Below are 12,635 nucleotides of genomic sequence, written 5' to 3' on the forward strand. Positions count from 1 at the left end.
GCCACGATCCTAATTTTCCTTTATTCTCTCTCTTTACTCCCAACCCCCCCTACCCCCCACCCCCCACTCCGCTGGGTGACTCTATTCTGGGTCACCGGCTTTTCTCGGCGGCGGCGGCGGCGGCGGCGGCGGCGGCGGCGGCTTCTGTGGGGCGCGCTCCGAGCAGCTGGTACGTGACAATGCAGATCTGCGTTGTGAGCTTCCGAAACTGGAAAAACGACTTAGGGCTACGGCTGAGAGAGTTAAGGCCCTGGAGGGTGCACTGAAGGAGGCCAAGGAGGGCGCCATGAAGGACAAGCGCCGGTACCAGCAGGAGGTGGACCGGATCAAGGAGGCGGTGCGGTACAAGAGCTCCGGGAAGCGGGGCCATTCCGCCCAGATCGGTGAGTGGATGTCCGTAGGTGATAACCTGCACCAACTCCAGCCAGGTCCTCAGTGCCAGACAGCTCGGTGCTTGCTTCTGGCCCTCGCCCTCCCACCGAAGGACGATGAGGTCATTGTGCAGGGTGACCTTAGGGACCAGGGGAGACTCAGGGTAACCAATAGCTTTCTCACGGCTGCTGTTTCTTCTCTGTCATAGCTAAGCCTGTGAGGCCTGGCCACTACCCGGCCTCTTCACCCACCAACCCCTACGGCACCCGGAGCCCCGAGTGCATCAGTTACACCAACAACCTCTTCCAGAACTACCAGAACCTGCACCTGCAGGCTGCACCCAGCTCCACCTCAGATATGTAGTGAGTGACCGTGGGCGTGGCTGGAGTTCCGGCCCGAGGCCGTCTGGGCCCTAGAAGGCATAGGGTGGTGTCAGCTCTTGGCTTATTTAATTTTTCTTTCCTAAGTCCCGCGGCCTCTAACCCTTCCCTTGGCTTTCTGCATGTGATTAGGAGACGGGTGCCCTCTTCCCCGTCTCCGAGGTTACCGGTGTCGTTCCTGGGGATGGACAGGATGAGGGCAGGGAGGGGTGTGGGCGTGGCGGTCCCCAGAACGGTTAGAACAGAGGCTGCCTCTCTATTCTGTTCCCCTTAGCTTTGCTAACTCCTGTGCCAGCAATGGAGCCACATCCGGCGGCCCCTTAGCTTCCTACCAGAAGGCCAACATGGACAACGGTGAGCGACAAAGATCGGGGTCCCCGGGGCAAACGGAGAGGGGTTTACGGCGGACGCTAACAGAACCTTTCTCCATGCCAGGGCGTCCAATGAAAAGATAATGTCAGGGGTGGGGCTCACTGGCAGAGCACTTAGTGTGGTCGCTGCCCTGCGTCCTAGCCCTGGTTCAGGGTAGGGAAGGTGGGGGAGGGCAGGGTTACACCCACATGGGCCCACTGACTGAGCCTTAGCCTGATGTAGATGTCCAGCCTAGACCAGGCTGTCCTGGAATCCCTCAGTAGCCCAGGCTGTCCTGGAACTCAGAAATCCGCCTGCCTCTGCCTCTGAACGCTGGGGTTAAAGGCGCGCGTGCCATCACCACCTCTGGCCCTGCTGGCACAGCTTTGGGGAGCTGAGGATAGAGCGCCCGGGTTCACCCGTGCCTTAGAGGCGTTGGGAGGGGAAGGGTTTTGTGACGTCGGCTCCTCACACCAGCCTTTTCTGACCGAGTGCTCTCAACGGTGGTCTCTTTAGGAAACGCCACAGACATCAACGACAACAGGTACCCAGACACCACTGACCCAGGGTTCTCTTGGTGGGGCCGGGAGAAGTGACCAACGTTTCTCCACTTGGGCTAACTGGAGCCTTGGGGGGGAGGGAGGAGCCAAGGAGGCTCACTGTGGTGGTCACTTCATGTCATGTCATGTCCCCCTTCCCCCACACCCCCTGCATCTCCCCCGCCCCTCCCCCGTCCAAGCCCCTCCCCATTCCAGTCATGATACCTGGGGGAGAATGCCATGGGTGTTTGATATTTTCTCTCCTACTTTGGGGGACTTTCTGACCTTGGGCAAGGCCGTAGTTTTCAGAGACGCATGCTCTTCTCTGCCCTGCCCTTTCTTATCTCACGGGCATGCTATCAGAGCATGCCAGGCATGGAGCTGACTGTCCTGTCTCTTCCTCCTTCCAGGAGTGACCTGCCATGCGGCTATGAGGCTGAGGACCAGGCCAAGCTTTTCCCCCTCCACCAAGAGACAGCAGCCAGCTAACTCCCATGCCTGGCTACGTATCTGCACTTTCAGGTAGCTGCAGGCAACTCCCGTCTCTGCTCCTGGCCTCTTCTCCTGTTTCTTTTCTCTTTATCATTGTGTGTGTGTGTGTGTGTGTGTGTGTGTGTGAGAGAGAGAGAGAGAGAGAGAGAGAGAGAGAGAGAGAGAGAGAGAGAGAGAGATGCGCATGCACACACATGCACAGGTCAGAGGTTGGTGTGTGTGTCTTCACGTAACACTGCACCTCATCTTTTGAGACAAGGTCTCTCTCTGAAACTGGACCTTGGTGTTTTGGCTGGCTGGCTGCCCACCCCGCTGGCTGCCTGTTTCTGTCCCCCAGTGCTGGGGTAACAGACAGACAGACTGGCTGTTATGTGTGTGCTGGGGATCTGAATGTAGTCCTCAGGCCTGTGCAGAAACACTGTATGACTGAGCCATCTCCCCGGACCCACTACCCCTTTATTTTTTTTCTTAAACCATCTCAAAACCTTTTAGCTCCTGCTTAGCTGGGTATGGTGGCACATGCCTCTATAATCCCAGCACTCAGACAGAGGCAGGAGGATCATGAGTTCCAAGGACTCCTGGGTTAGTGAGACCTTGTATCAAAACCAAACAAAAACATTTACTAAGAACCCCAAGTCACACATCAGCTCAGGCTCTCCCTTATGCAGGCTCCACCCAGCCCTGACCTCCCATGCACCCTGACACTGGGGCCTTTGGGGCTGGTGGTAACCACAGTACTGATTTCCACCACTAGGGGTCACTGTCACACAAACAGCTAGGGCCCACAGGTCACAGACCTTGGGTACCAGGAGAGCGAGGGAGAACATCCCATCCCGCCTCTACCTCCACTATAAAATGATCACAGATACGTGGAGATGTTTTGAGCCAAGATGCCTCGTGTAGAGGTGATGATCTCTGCCTTACCGTTCCCAGATCTGCATATGCTACCAAAGACGATGCTGTCTGAACCTTGGTCCCTCTAGCTAGTGACCACAGTCCTCTCTGTACCGTGCACTGGAAATGAAACATGGGCTGCCTCCCATCTCCAGCCCCTCCAGCTTCCACACCTCCCTCTTGCCAAGTCCTTGGCAGCGGCAGGGGACACCTCCCCCCTCCAGCATTCCCTCCCCCCTCCGCCTTGTTCCTGGTGTCACCAGGCTTCAGGCTTCTTGTCACGGTTGCTTTAGACCCCAGGTGGACAGTGGCACCTCTTTGGTTGCCCACGTTAGATCCTTGGCTGACTAGGATCAAGAGAAAATAAAGCCAGTCTCTCGCTGGGCCGCCCTAGGCCGAGCCCCTCCCAGGCTTTTCCCGGAGAGGGGTCCAGGCCGAGAGGCATGAGAAAGAGAGAACTGGAAAGGGCAAAGAGGATGCTGGGAGGATGTGGGGTGGAGAAGCAGGGGTTGGGCTGGCTGGGAGTTGAGGGGTGGGGTAGCCTTGTCCGTGTTCAGGGAACAGAACTGTAAGCCAAAGTGTGTGCCCGTGCCGTGTGTTCCTGCACAGAGCCTGGGCTCCGGCTGCTTCCTCACGCCTTTCTCTCTCTTTCTTCCCCAGTTTCTAAGAGGGACTGAGGCCTCTTCTCTCAGCATGCTGCAAACCCTGTGGTCTCTGACACTAGCTCCCTCTCCAGGCTGTGTTGTTGGACTGTCGATCTCCTCCTCCTCCATATCTTTGTACTCTGTATCTATACACGAGAAGCTGCTGCTGTGTCTCCCTCTCTGTCGTCCTCTCTGGGTACCTGGTGATGTAGGTAGCGGTTTTTATGCCTAGCCTCCCCTCCTCGTTCGGGTTTAGGGAGGAGGGGAACGTCTTCTTCTTTCTTCCATACACTCGTTTCTCACACCGAGTGATGCTCGTCACCGAGTAGAGGTCACAAGATGATAAAGGAAAAAATATGAGCTAGGAGGCTGTGATCCTTCTTGCTCACACACACACACACACACACACACACACACACACACACACGCACACACGCGCACACACACACACACAGTGTACATACAAAGCCTTAAGCAGAAGAATGTCTTAGCATCTACAAAAAGAGAGAAACAGACCCCGCCCCCCCCCTTTACAGAGCACAGAGGAGGACCCAGCGGAAGGGTTGATAGATTATCCCGGCCCCCATACGCCCTTCACCCAAGTCAGGAGATGGCGGGAACTTACTTCCGTCCTATGGAGTCTGCCTTTTGCTCCCTTCCCCCGAGTCTGGGAGCGTGGATGGTTCAAGGGACTATTCCCCTTTCTGCCCCGAGCCTCTTTTGATACCGTCTACTTTAGAAATCACAACCAGAACTTAGAGTCGATATAGAAAAAAAAAATATTCTGAAAAGTCAAGGAGGCAGACCTCTGAGAAACGGCTGCTCATCTGTCTGTGCCGAGAGTTATAAGCAGGCGGAGTTAGACCGGTGGGTCCCCTGGGGCTGGGGGCTGCCATGTGACTCTCTATCACAGTGCCCTCGGTTGAAGCTGGGAGCTCACTCTTTCTCCCTTCTGGGCTGCCCGCGTTTCCCACCTCTGATTCTGGTCTGGGGGCTTCCAGTTCATTTATTGGCATAAGAGCTGTTTCTAGATGCCCCTGGCTGGAGCCTGGCTTTTTCCCAGAATACCTTCTTCCCGTAGAGACTTCTCTCTGATCTCCGTCTAGTACCAAGCGCACTTTAAAGACAGAGCAGGAGGTCCAGCGCAGTGGCAGACAGCTTCCCCAGCACATGAAAAGGCCCTGGGTGGATCCCCAGCACCTCAAAAGCAAAAGCTGGGTAGGGTGGCTCACATTTGTGAACGCTGCTCTCAGGAAGCTGAGGTGGGAAAGTGGCTAAATTTGAGGCTAGCCTGGGCTAGAGTCAGTTTCAGAAAAGCTTCAGGTGCAGTGAGAAACCCTGTCTCAAAACAAAGAAAAAAAAAGACAGGGACTGGTCAGATTTTTTTCAGAGCTGATGGAGGCGGAGGCTTGAACTTAGTACTCACCCCACAGCCATTCTGAGCCCAGGCCCCCACCCCCCAACCGTCAAGGGGACATCGTTTGAGCTCAGATGGCCCTTTCCCCCCACCTGGTAAGGTGATTTCCCCAGAAAACTGCAGGAATGAGGGTCACTAGCCAGACGAGGCCAGGAAATACAGCCGAGCATCCAGATACCCAGCTTACCCCGGGGCGGGAGACCAGACAGCCGGAGCAGGGCAGACCGTCTTCCGGCTTCTAGGACGAGAAGGAAAACGGTGTGGGTGACAGCTGGTAAACACAGGCCGGAGCGGCCGTGATGCCTTCAGGGCAAAGTGTCTGCTTTCTACCTGTGAAGGGATGACAGAGATGCAAACAGAATCAGAGTGGTGTGCGAGAACGCCAAAGCGGCAATTCTCAAACGCTTTTGAAACTAAATCTTATGTAGGAAGACATAAAAAGTAACACAGGGTTTAATGGTGGCTCAGTGGCATGTGACAAGGGCTAAGGGTCTCGTGTGTCTCTGGAGCTGCAAAAAAACAAGAAACAACCAAAATGGTCAAGTAATTCAAGCCTGGGAAGTTGTTTTTTGTTTTTGTTTTGTTTTTCGAGACAGGGTTTCCCTGTGTAGTTTGGAACCTGTCCTGGATCTCGCTCTGTAGCCCAGGCTGGACTCGAACTCACAGAGATCCGCCTGCCTCTGCCTCCCGAGTGCTGGGATTAAAGGCGTGCGCCACCACCTCCAGGTCCTGGGAAGTTTATATCATCTTTCTTTTTGCTTAACTAGTTGAAGGGCCCTGAAACAGTCCTAAGAGTCTGAGCATCACTTATTTGCAAGAGGGGTCCAATGTGGTTTCCCTACTCTAAACCCCAGCTCAAAAGGAAGAACAGGCAGGGCCACGTGAGTCACCGCCTCAGAGCCAGTGGGCGAAGGAGGAAGACAGCATCCTGTCTGTGGCTTCATGCCAGCCGGACACCTGAGAACCTGAGGGAGTTTGTAACGACAAGGAAATGGGAAGGTACCCGCAGAGCAGACGAAAGGGAGGGCGACATCCTTCTCTGTCTTCAGCAAGATGTAAGAGAAAATGCCGCTTGCTTATGTCAGCGAGAAACACCCACTTCACCAGAAGCCTCTCACTACACTCTCCCTCCTTCCATTCACTCCGTCCCTCTCCGAGAGTCAGGTCACCAGGAGGGCCACCCGGCCCGCCCACTCACATCTGCCAAAATGTTGCATGCCCTCGAGGAAGACAGACCAAACTGCACAAATCCCAGTGTGTATTTACTTGGTGGACACAGATACCTTTAAAATAAAATAAATCCAAGACGACTGTGTTGCTTTTATTTATTTATTTTTTTTAAAAGGGTTTTTGTTTGTATAACTGTTTTGCGAGCACATATGTATGCTCATCATATGCGTGCCTGGTGCCCTCAAGAGGCTGGCATAGGGTGTCAAATCCTCAGGAACTGGAGTCCCAGATGGTTGTAAGCTGTGGTATGGGTGCTGAAATATTGAGCCCTGGCCGGCTAGAAAAGCAGCAAGTGCTCTCAACCACTAAATCCTCACACTAGCCCTGTGTAGTGGTTTGCATGAGAACGGGCCTTATAGCCTCAAATGTTTCAAAACTTGTCCCCCAGCCGGTGGAGCTGTTTGGGAAGGATTAGGAGGTGTGGCCTTGTTGGAGGAGGTGTGCCACTAGGGGCTGGCTTCAAGGCTTCAGAATGCACAGAATTCCATTAGCTCTCTCTGGCTCAAGCTTGCAGACCTGATGTGATCTCTCAGTTACTGCCCCAGCTCCATGCCTTCTGCATACTGCCACATTCCCTGTCCCGACTGTCATGGACTCTAGCTCTCTGGAAGCATATGCCCCAAATTAAATGTTTCTTTTATAAATTGCCTTGGTCCTGGCGTGTGGTGATATTTTGTTGCACTCTAATAAAATCTGCCTGAAGATCAGAGGACAGAGCCAGCTGCTAGATTAGACACAGAGGCCGGGCAGTGGTGGCACACACCTTTAATTCCGGTACTTGAGATCTCACACCTTTAACCCCAGTGTTTGGGAAGCACACACGCCATTAATCCCAGCACTAGGGAGGTTGAAATAGGAAGAGAAATGGCTGGGCAGAGGAAAGCATATAAGGCGTGAAGAGACAGGAACTAGAGAGCCTTTTGGCTGGCTGAGGACTCAGGCATTCAGTCAGAGGATCCATGGAGGAGTCAGCGAGGTGAGAAGTGGCCATGGCTTGTCTCCTCTGATTTTTCAGCATTCACCCCGATATCTGGCTATGGGTTTTTAGTAAGACCATTTAGGAATCATGAAACAATGGTGTTTTGTTACAATAATAAGAAAGTAACTAAGACACTCTGTTTGGATTTACTGAGACAGGTTCTCATGTAGCCCAGTGACCTCAGACTCACTATGTATGTATCAGAACCTGACCTTGAACTCCTGACCGTCAAGTGTTGAAATGACACCTATGTGCCACCGTGCCCGGCTGAAAATCTTTCTCTCTAACCTCCCTCCTCTCAAATTTAGTAGTAAATATAGATATATTACACACGTATGGACACAAACACACACACATATGAGGTGATATTTTATTTGTGTACCCCAATAAAACTTATCTGGGGATCAGAGAACAGAGTCAGCCACCAAATTAGACAGAGGTCAGGGGTGGTGGCACAAACCCTTAATCCTATCACTGGGAGGCAGAGATCAGTCTGGATCTCTGTGAGTTCAAGGCTACACTGGGAACAGAGCCAGGCGCAGTGGCAGGCACCTTTAATCCCAGCACTTGAGATCTCATGTCTTTGCTTGGGAAGCACACACGCCTTTAATCTCAGGAAGTGATGTCTGGGCAGAGAAAGGTAGATAAGGCGTGAGGAGACCAGAACTCATGCTCTGGAGGCTGAGGAGTTGGCGAGGTGAGGTTGGCTGCAGCTTGCTCTGCTTCTCTGATCTTTCATTATTCACCCCAACATCTGGCTCCAGGTTTTTTTTTTTTGTTATTGTTATTTTTATTAATAAGATTCTTCAGCAATTCATGTTACACATATATATTCACACACATGTTTCTAGAATATGTGGACATCCGCCCCCCCCCCCCCCCCCCCCCCCCCGCAATGCATTCTGGAGATCTTTTTTGTTATTTTGTCTTTTTTTTTTTTTTTTTTTTTTTTTAACAGAGCTGAGGACCGAACCCAGGGCCTCGCACTTGCTAGGCAAGCGCTCTACCACTGAGCTAAATCCCCAACCCTGCGTTCTGGAGATCTTTTCATGTCAATATATATCTACTTAACTTAAAAAAAGTATACATATATATATATATATGTATATATATATATATATTCTAGTTTATTCAACCATCCCACTATGGATGTATCTCTAGGCTGTCTTTCAACTTTAGCAAAACTGTATCCAATTCTCTCCCTGTTTTCACCAAGACCATCACAGTCCTTTATCCGTTCTTTCCCCTCCAGCCTGTCTGTCCTTCCCCTGACAACAGCTCGATTCTGTGGGTTCAAGGCCAGCTAGCACAGGCATTCTCCCAACCTCCACTACTATCTCTGCTCCTCTCTCAAGGCATCTACACTGGAGGAAACTGTACAGTCGGAATGTTGGGGCCACTGCAGATGCTGTGTTTGCAGACTCATCTGGCCCTTCGGGGCAGCTCCCCCACCCCCACCCCCCCACCGTGTTCCTGTCTAGTTCACCTGCCTGCCTTCCAGAGCACCTGGCTTAGATCCCAAGTCTCCTTGGTCCCCTGCACTCTTCTTGGAGACAACTTTGCTTCTGATTTAAAGGGAAGATTAAGGGAACCGCATGCCAAGTCCTCTGTTGCATGACACTCTCTGGGGAGACATGAGCAAGTGTCTGCTCACCCCAAATAGGGAGCCAGAGACAGACCAAAGTAGTTACCACCAATGTCTGATCGGGCAAACCAATGCACTTATTGGAGTTACAGGAATACGGGTGAGGTCTTACAGGAGCCAAATGACTCAGAGACAGCCTCATCACCAAAAGCTCGCCCTAGCTCATGAGTCCTGCAGACAGCTCCACAGGCCGGAGGGCGTCTCTTCCAGGGAGCTCAGCTCGTCTGAGAGTGATTTCCAGCAGTCCTTATTGCTTATATATGCTTGGGAGGAGCCCAGTGCATCTGCTCAGTTTGGGGTACTTCCTGAGCCTGTTTCTCCTCCCTTTAGAATGGGCATCCTGTCTTAAGGAGTTTCTTTCCCAGATAGAAGGTTTTACCCTGAGAGGATTGCTTCAGAACACACCCATGCAAACCTCTACATGCTTATATGTGCAGGTGCTATGCTGCTATTTCCTCCAAATTCAGACATTGTCTCTTTGGGAGAGGAAGGAAGGTAAGTAATTTATTAGGCTCAGAAAACTGTAAGGAAAGCCTGGCACTCGGGAGGCAGAGGCAGGCAGATCTCTGTGCATTCAAGGCCAGCCTAGCCTATAGAGAGAGTTCCAGGACAGCCTGGGCTATGCAGAGAGACCCTGTCTCACAAGAAACAAACAGAAAAGACAACTGAGGAAAAGTACAAAGGAATCTGGGAAAGCCACAAGGTCTCTTCCCAAGGTTGTGTCAGCCTCAGAGAATTCCTCTGGGGGAAGAGGCTTCTGGGGTTTGCCTGCAGGGAGCTCCTGAGATGTGGCTTCTGAGTGTCACTGCTTAGCATCTACCTGTGAGTCACTCCTCACCCATGCTTCAGTAAGCTGCCCTCCGAAAAAACAAAAACAAGTCGGGCGGCGGTGGCACACGCCTTTAATCCCAGCACTCGGGAGGCAGAGGCAGGCAGATCTCTGTGAGTTCGAGGCCAGCCTGGGCTACAGAGCGAGTTCCAGGAAAGGCGCAAAGCTACACAGAGAGACCCTGTCTTGAAAAAACCAAAACCAAAACAAACAAACAAACAAACAAACAAACAAAAAAACCCACCAAAACCAAAAACCACATCATTAGTTCACCAAGCTAGACTTGGGTGGAATCATTTCTTCAGTCTACCTAGAGTGAGTGACTAGGCATTTGTTCACATCGTGAAAAGCCATACAACATGTGCCCCCAAAGGGGCCAGCAGAGCCAAATGTAAGTTGAGGAGGAGCAGCCCCATGGTCCCAGTGAGGGGTGGTAAGGCATGTGGCCGAGGATAATCTGAGGTGCGAGAGTGGGGAGGAGATCCTGAAACGTGTACCTTCCCCCCCCCCCATGGTTTGGGGTGATGTGCGTCCTGCCTGTCCAGCACTGTGTGTGATGAGATGCGCAACCAAGGGTAAGGCCTCTGACAATGAGGCATCACTGCGGGGAGGGGAGGTCCCAGGGTGGCTGTCTTCCTCCTGGATGAGTGGGGACCTCTACATGAGTATAGGGGTACCCCCAAGTGGCCTATGTGATGTGTATATTATAATCCCTGAAGTAGCATGATAGAGCAGAATTGTAAGCGGGCTGGTGCGGCAGTTGCGTGGCTTTTGCTGGGGGTGATAAGCAGTGCAACTATAGTTTGTCTGTCTGTCCAGAGAGAAGTTACCATGTAAGGGGGTTAATTAGAGAGAGAGAGAGAGAGAGAGAGAGAGAGAGAGAGAGAGAGAGAGATGCTATCCTCTTTCTGCAGAGCTCTGATGCAGCAGAGAAATTGGAAAAAGGGGAGGATGAGATGGGCCCGAAAGGAAAAGTACAATTTAAATCTGACTGAAGAGCTTTGCCTAGGCCAAAAAAACCTGTCAGGGGAGAACCAGACAGCGAGGAAGGAGAGTGAGAAGCAGGGTTAGAAGATGTCCCCTGATCTGACCCTTAATTCAGAGGAAGGGCGAATCCACGAGTCAGCATGAAGATGGGGTCCTTCTGAACGTCGCTGTGCGGGAGCTCTGGTAATGGAGGAGGGCTGTGCAGCTGAGTGGCTGGAACTGGTACAGACGTGTCAACAAGAAATGAAGGTGCTGGTCACAGCCTGGCTGGTGAAGCCGAGGGACATCTGGGGAAGCGTAATCCGAGGCAGTAGTTTATAACACACACACACACACACACACACACACCATTATATATTTATATAATCTATAATGATAAATATACAATATGCATATAATATACATATTTACTTACTTCGGCTTTTTGAGACGGTCTCGCTGTGTAGCCCTGGGTGTCATGGAACTGTAGACCAGGCTTGAGGTCACAGAGCTTTACCTGCTTCTGCTTCCCGAGGGCTGCGACTGTCATGACAGAGGGCAACTCAGTGCGTGTGAATGGCTTGCACTAGTGTGCAAACTGGACTTGTAAAGTGATAAAGCAATTTTTTTTTTTTGGTTGTGAGCCTAGCCTTTAACGGCTGAGCCATCTCTCCAGCCCTGATAAAGCAATTTTTTAAAAAAGGGGAAGAGAGGAAAAGTGGTGCAGCCTTTAATCCCAGCGCTCGGGAGGCAGAAGCAAGTGGATCTCTGTGAGTTCAAAGCCAGCCTGGTCTACAAAAGAATTTCAGACCATCTAGGAACTATGTGGTGAAACCATACTTCAAAAAAAGGGTTGGGAGGGAGGCATGTGAAAGGAAGAACAAGTAGACAATGGGGGTGTCTCTGTCACTTAGGCAAATGTCGTAAGATTTGTGTGGCTCCACAGTTCCTGGGGTCGGGGGAGGCCTGATCAGAAGGCCAAGTCAGTACTTGTGAGTCAGTACTTGTGAGTCAGTACTTGTGAGTCTCTCGGCTAGAAGTTTACCAAAGGGATGGAAGAATAACAGATCAGTACAGAAAGAAGTGAAGCCTGTCCTAGAGGCGGCCAGAGATAATTCCTGAGTGTATACGCATACATTTCCCCTCAAATGATGCGTTCCAGGGGTGGAGACTTTGTTTAGCTGGGGGCCCTGTTAGCAGCCAGGAGTGGCTGGTGGAGAAGCTGTGGCCACCGGGCAGTCAGAGCTGCGGAGCTAGCTCTGGTGGCAGGCAGCGGTCCTCCAGGGTGAGGTCAGATGGCTCATGGGAAAGGACCGTGGACCTTGGAGGGCTAGGTGGGGATGTGTCCTCCATCACATGCCACTGTACCCAGGGCTAGGTGGGGATGTGTCCTCCATCACACGCCACTGTACCCAGCACTTGTTTTGATGGCGATATTTTCATGATATGTTGGTCCTGGCTAACAGTTTAAAAGTGTCCTCTCTAGCCACCCAAGACCAGCTGGCACTTCCTTGGGACAGATGGTGGTGGGCTTTCAGAGCCTCACCCTCCTGAGAAAGGCTTCACTGCGTCATGCTAACCCTGAGTGTAGTGCACATTTGGGAAAGGCACCTGGAAGAGTTAAAACAGCAGTTAAAGAATTTAAAGGAAGGTATCCTGCGTGGGTGGTGTCTTAGGGTTACTGTGGCTGCGATGAAACACCGTGACCAAAAGCAACGTGGGGAGGAAAGGGTTTATTTGGCTTACATATCCTGAATCACAGTCCAGTGAGGGAAGGGAAGGCAGGAACTCCAGTGGGAACCTGGAGGCAGGAGCTGATGCAGAGGGCATGGAGGGGAGCTGCTTCCTGGCTTGTTCGTCATGACTTGCTCAGTCTGCGTTCTTATAGAACCCAGGA

General features: G+C 52.0%; 1 protein-coding gene across 1 annotated transcript in view; it reads left to right on the forward strand.

The window, feature by feature from the left end:
* Positions 1–6,399, forward strand: part of Kif5a (kinesin family member 5A) — a 40,730-nt gene extending 34,331 nt beyond the window's left edge. The window contains exons 24-29 of the mRNA XM_076554118.1: positions 167–383; positions 581–734; positions 1,027–1,106; positions 1,620–1,647; positions 2,053–2,164; positions 3,689–6,399. Of these exons, the coding sequence (XP_076410233.1) occupies positions 167–383; positions 581–734; positions 1,027–1,106; positions 1,620–1,647; positions 2,053–2,131 (558 nt within the window). The 3' untranslated portion in view covers positions 2,132–2,164; positions 3,689–6,399. The remainder of the gene's footprint in view (positions 1–166; positions 384–580; positions 735–1,026; positions 1,107–1,619; positions 1,648–2,052; positions 2,165–3,688) is intronic.
* The last annotated feature ends 6,236 nt before the right edge of the window (positions 6,400–12,635 follow it).

This window comes from Peromyscus maniculatus, chromosome 18, assembly GCF_049852395.1.
Source record: "Peromyscus maniculatus bairdii isolate BWxNUB_F1_BW_parent chromosome 18, HU_Pman_BW_mat_3.1, whole genome shotgun sequence".
In the NCBI taxonomy this organism is placed as follows: Eukaryota; Metazoa; Chordata; class Mammalia; order Rodentia; family Cricetidae; genus Peromyscus; species Peromyscus maniculatus.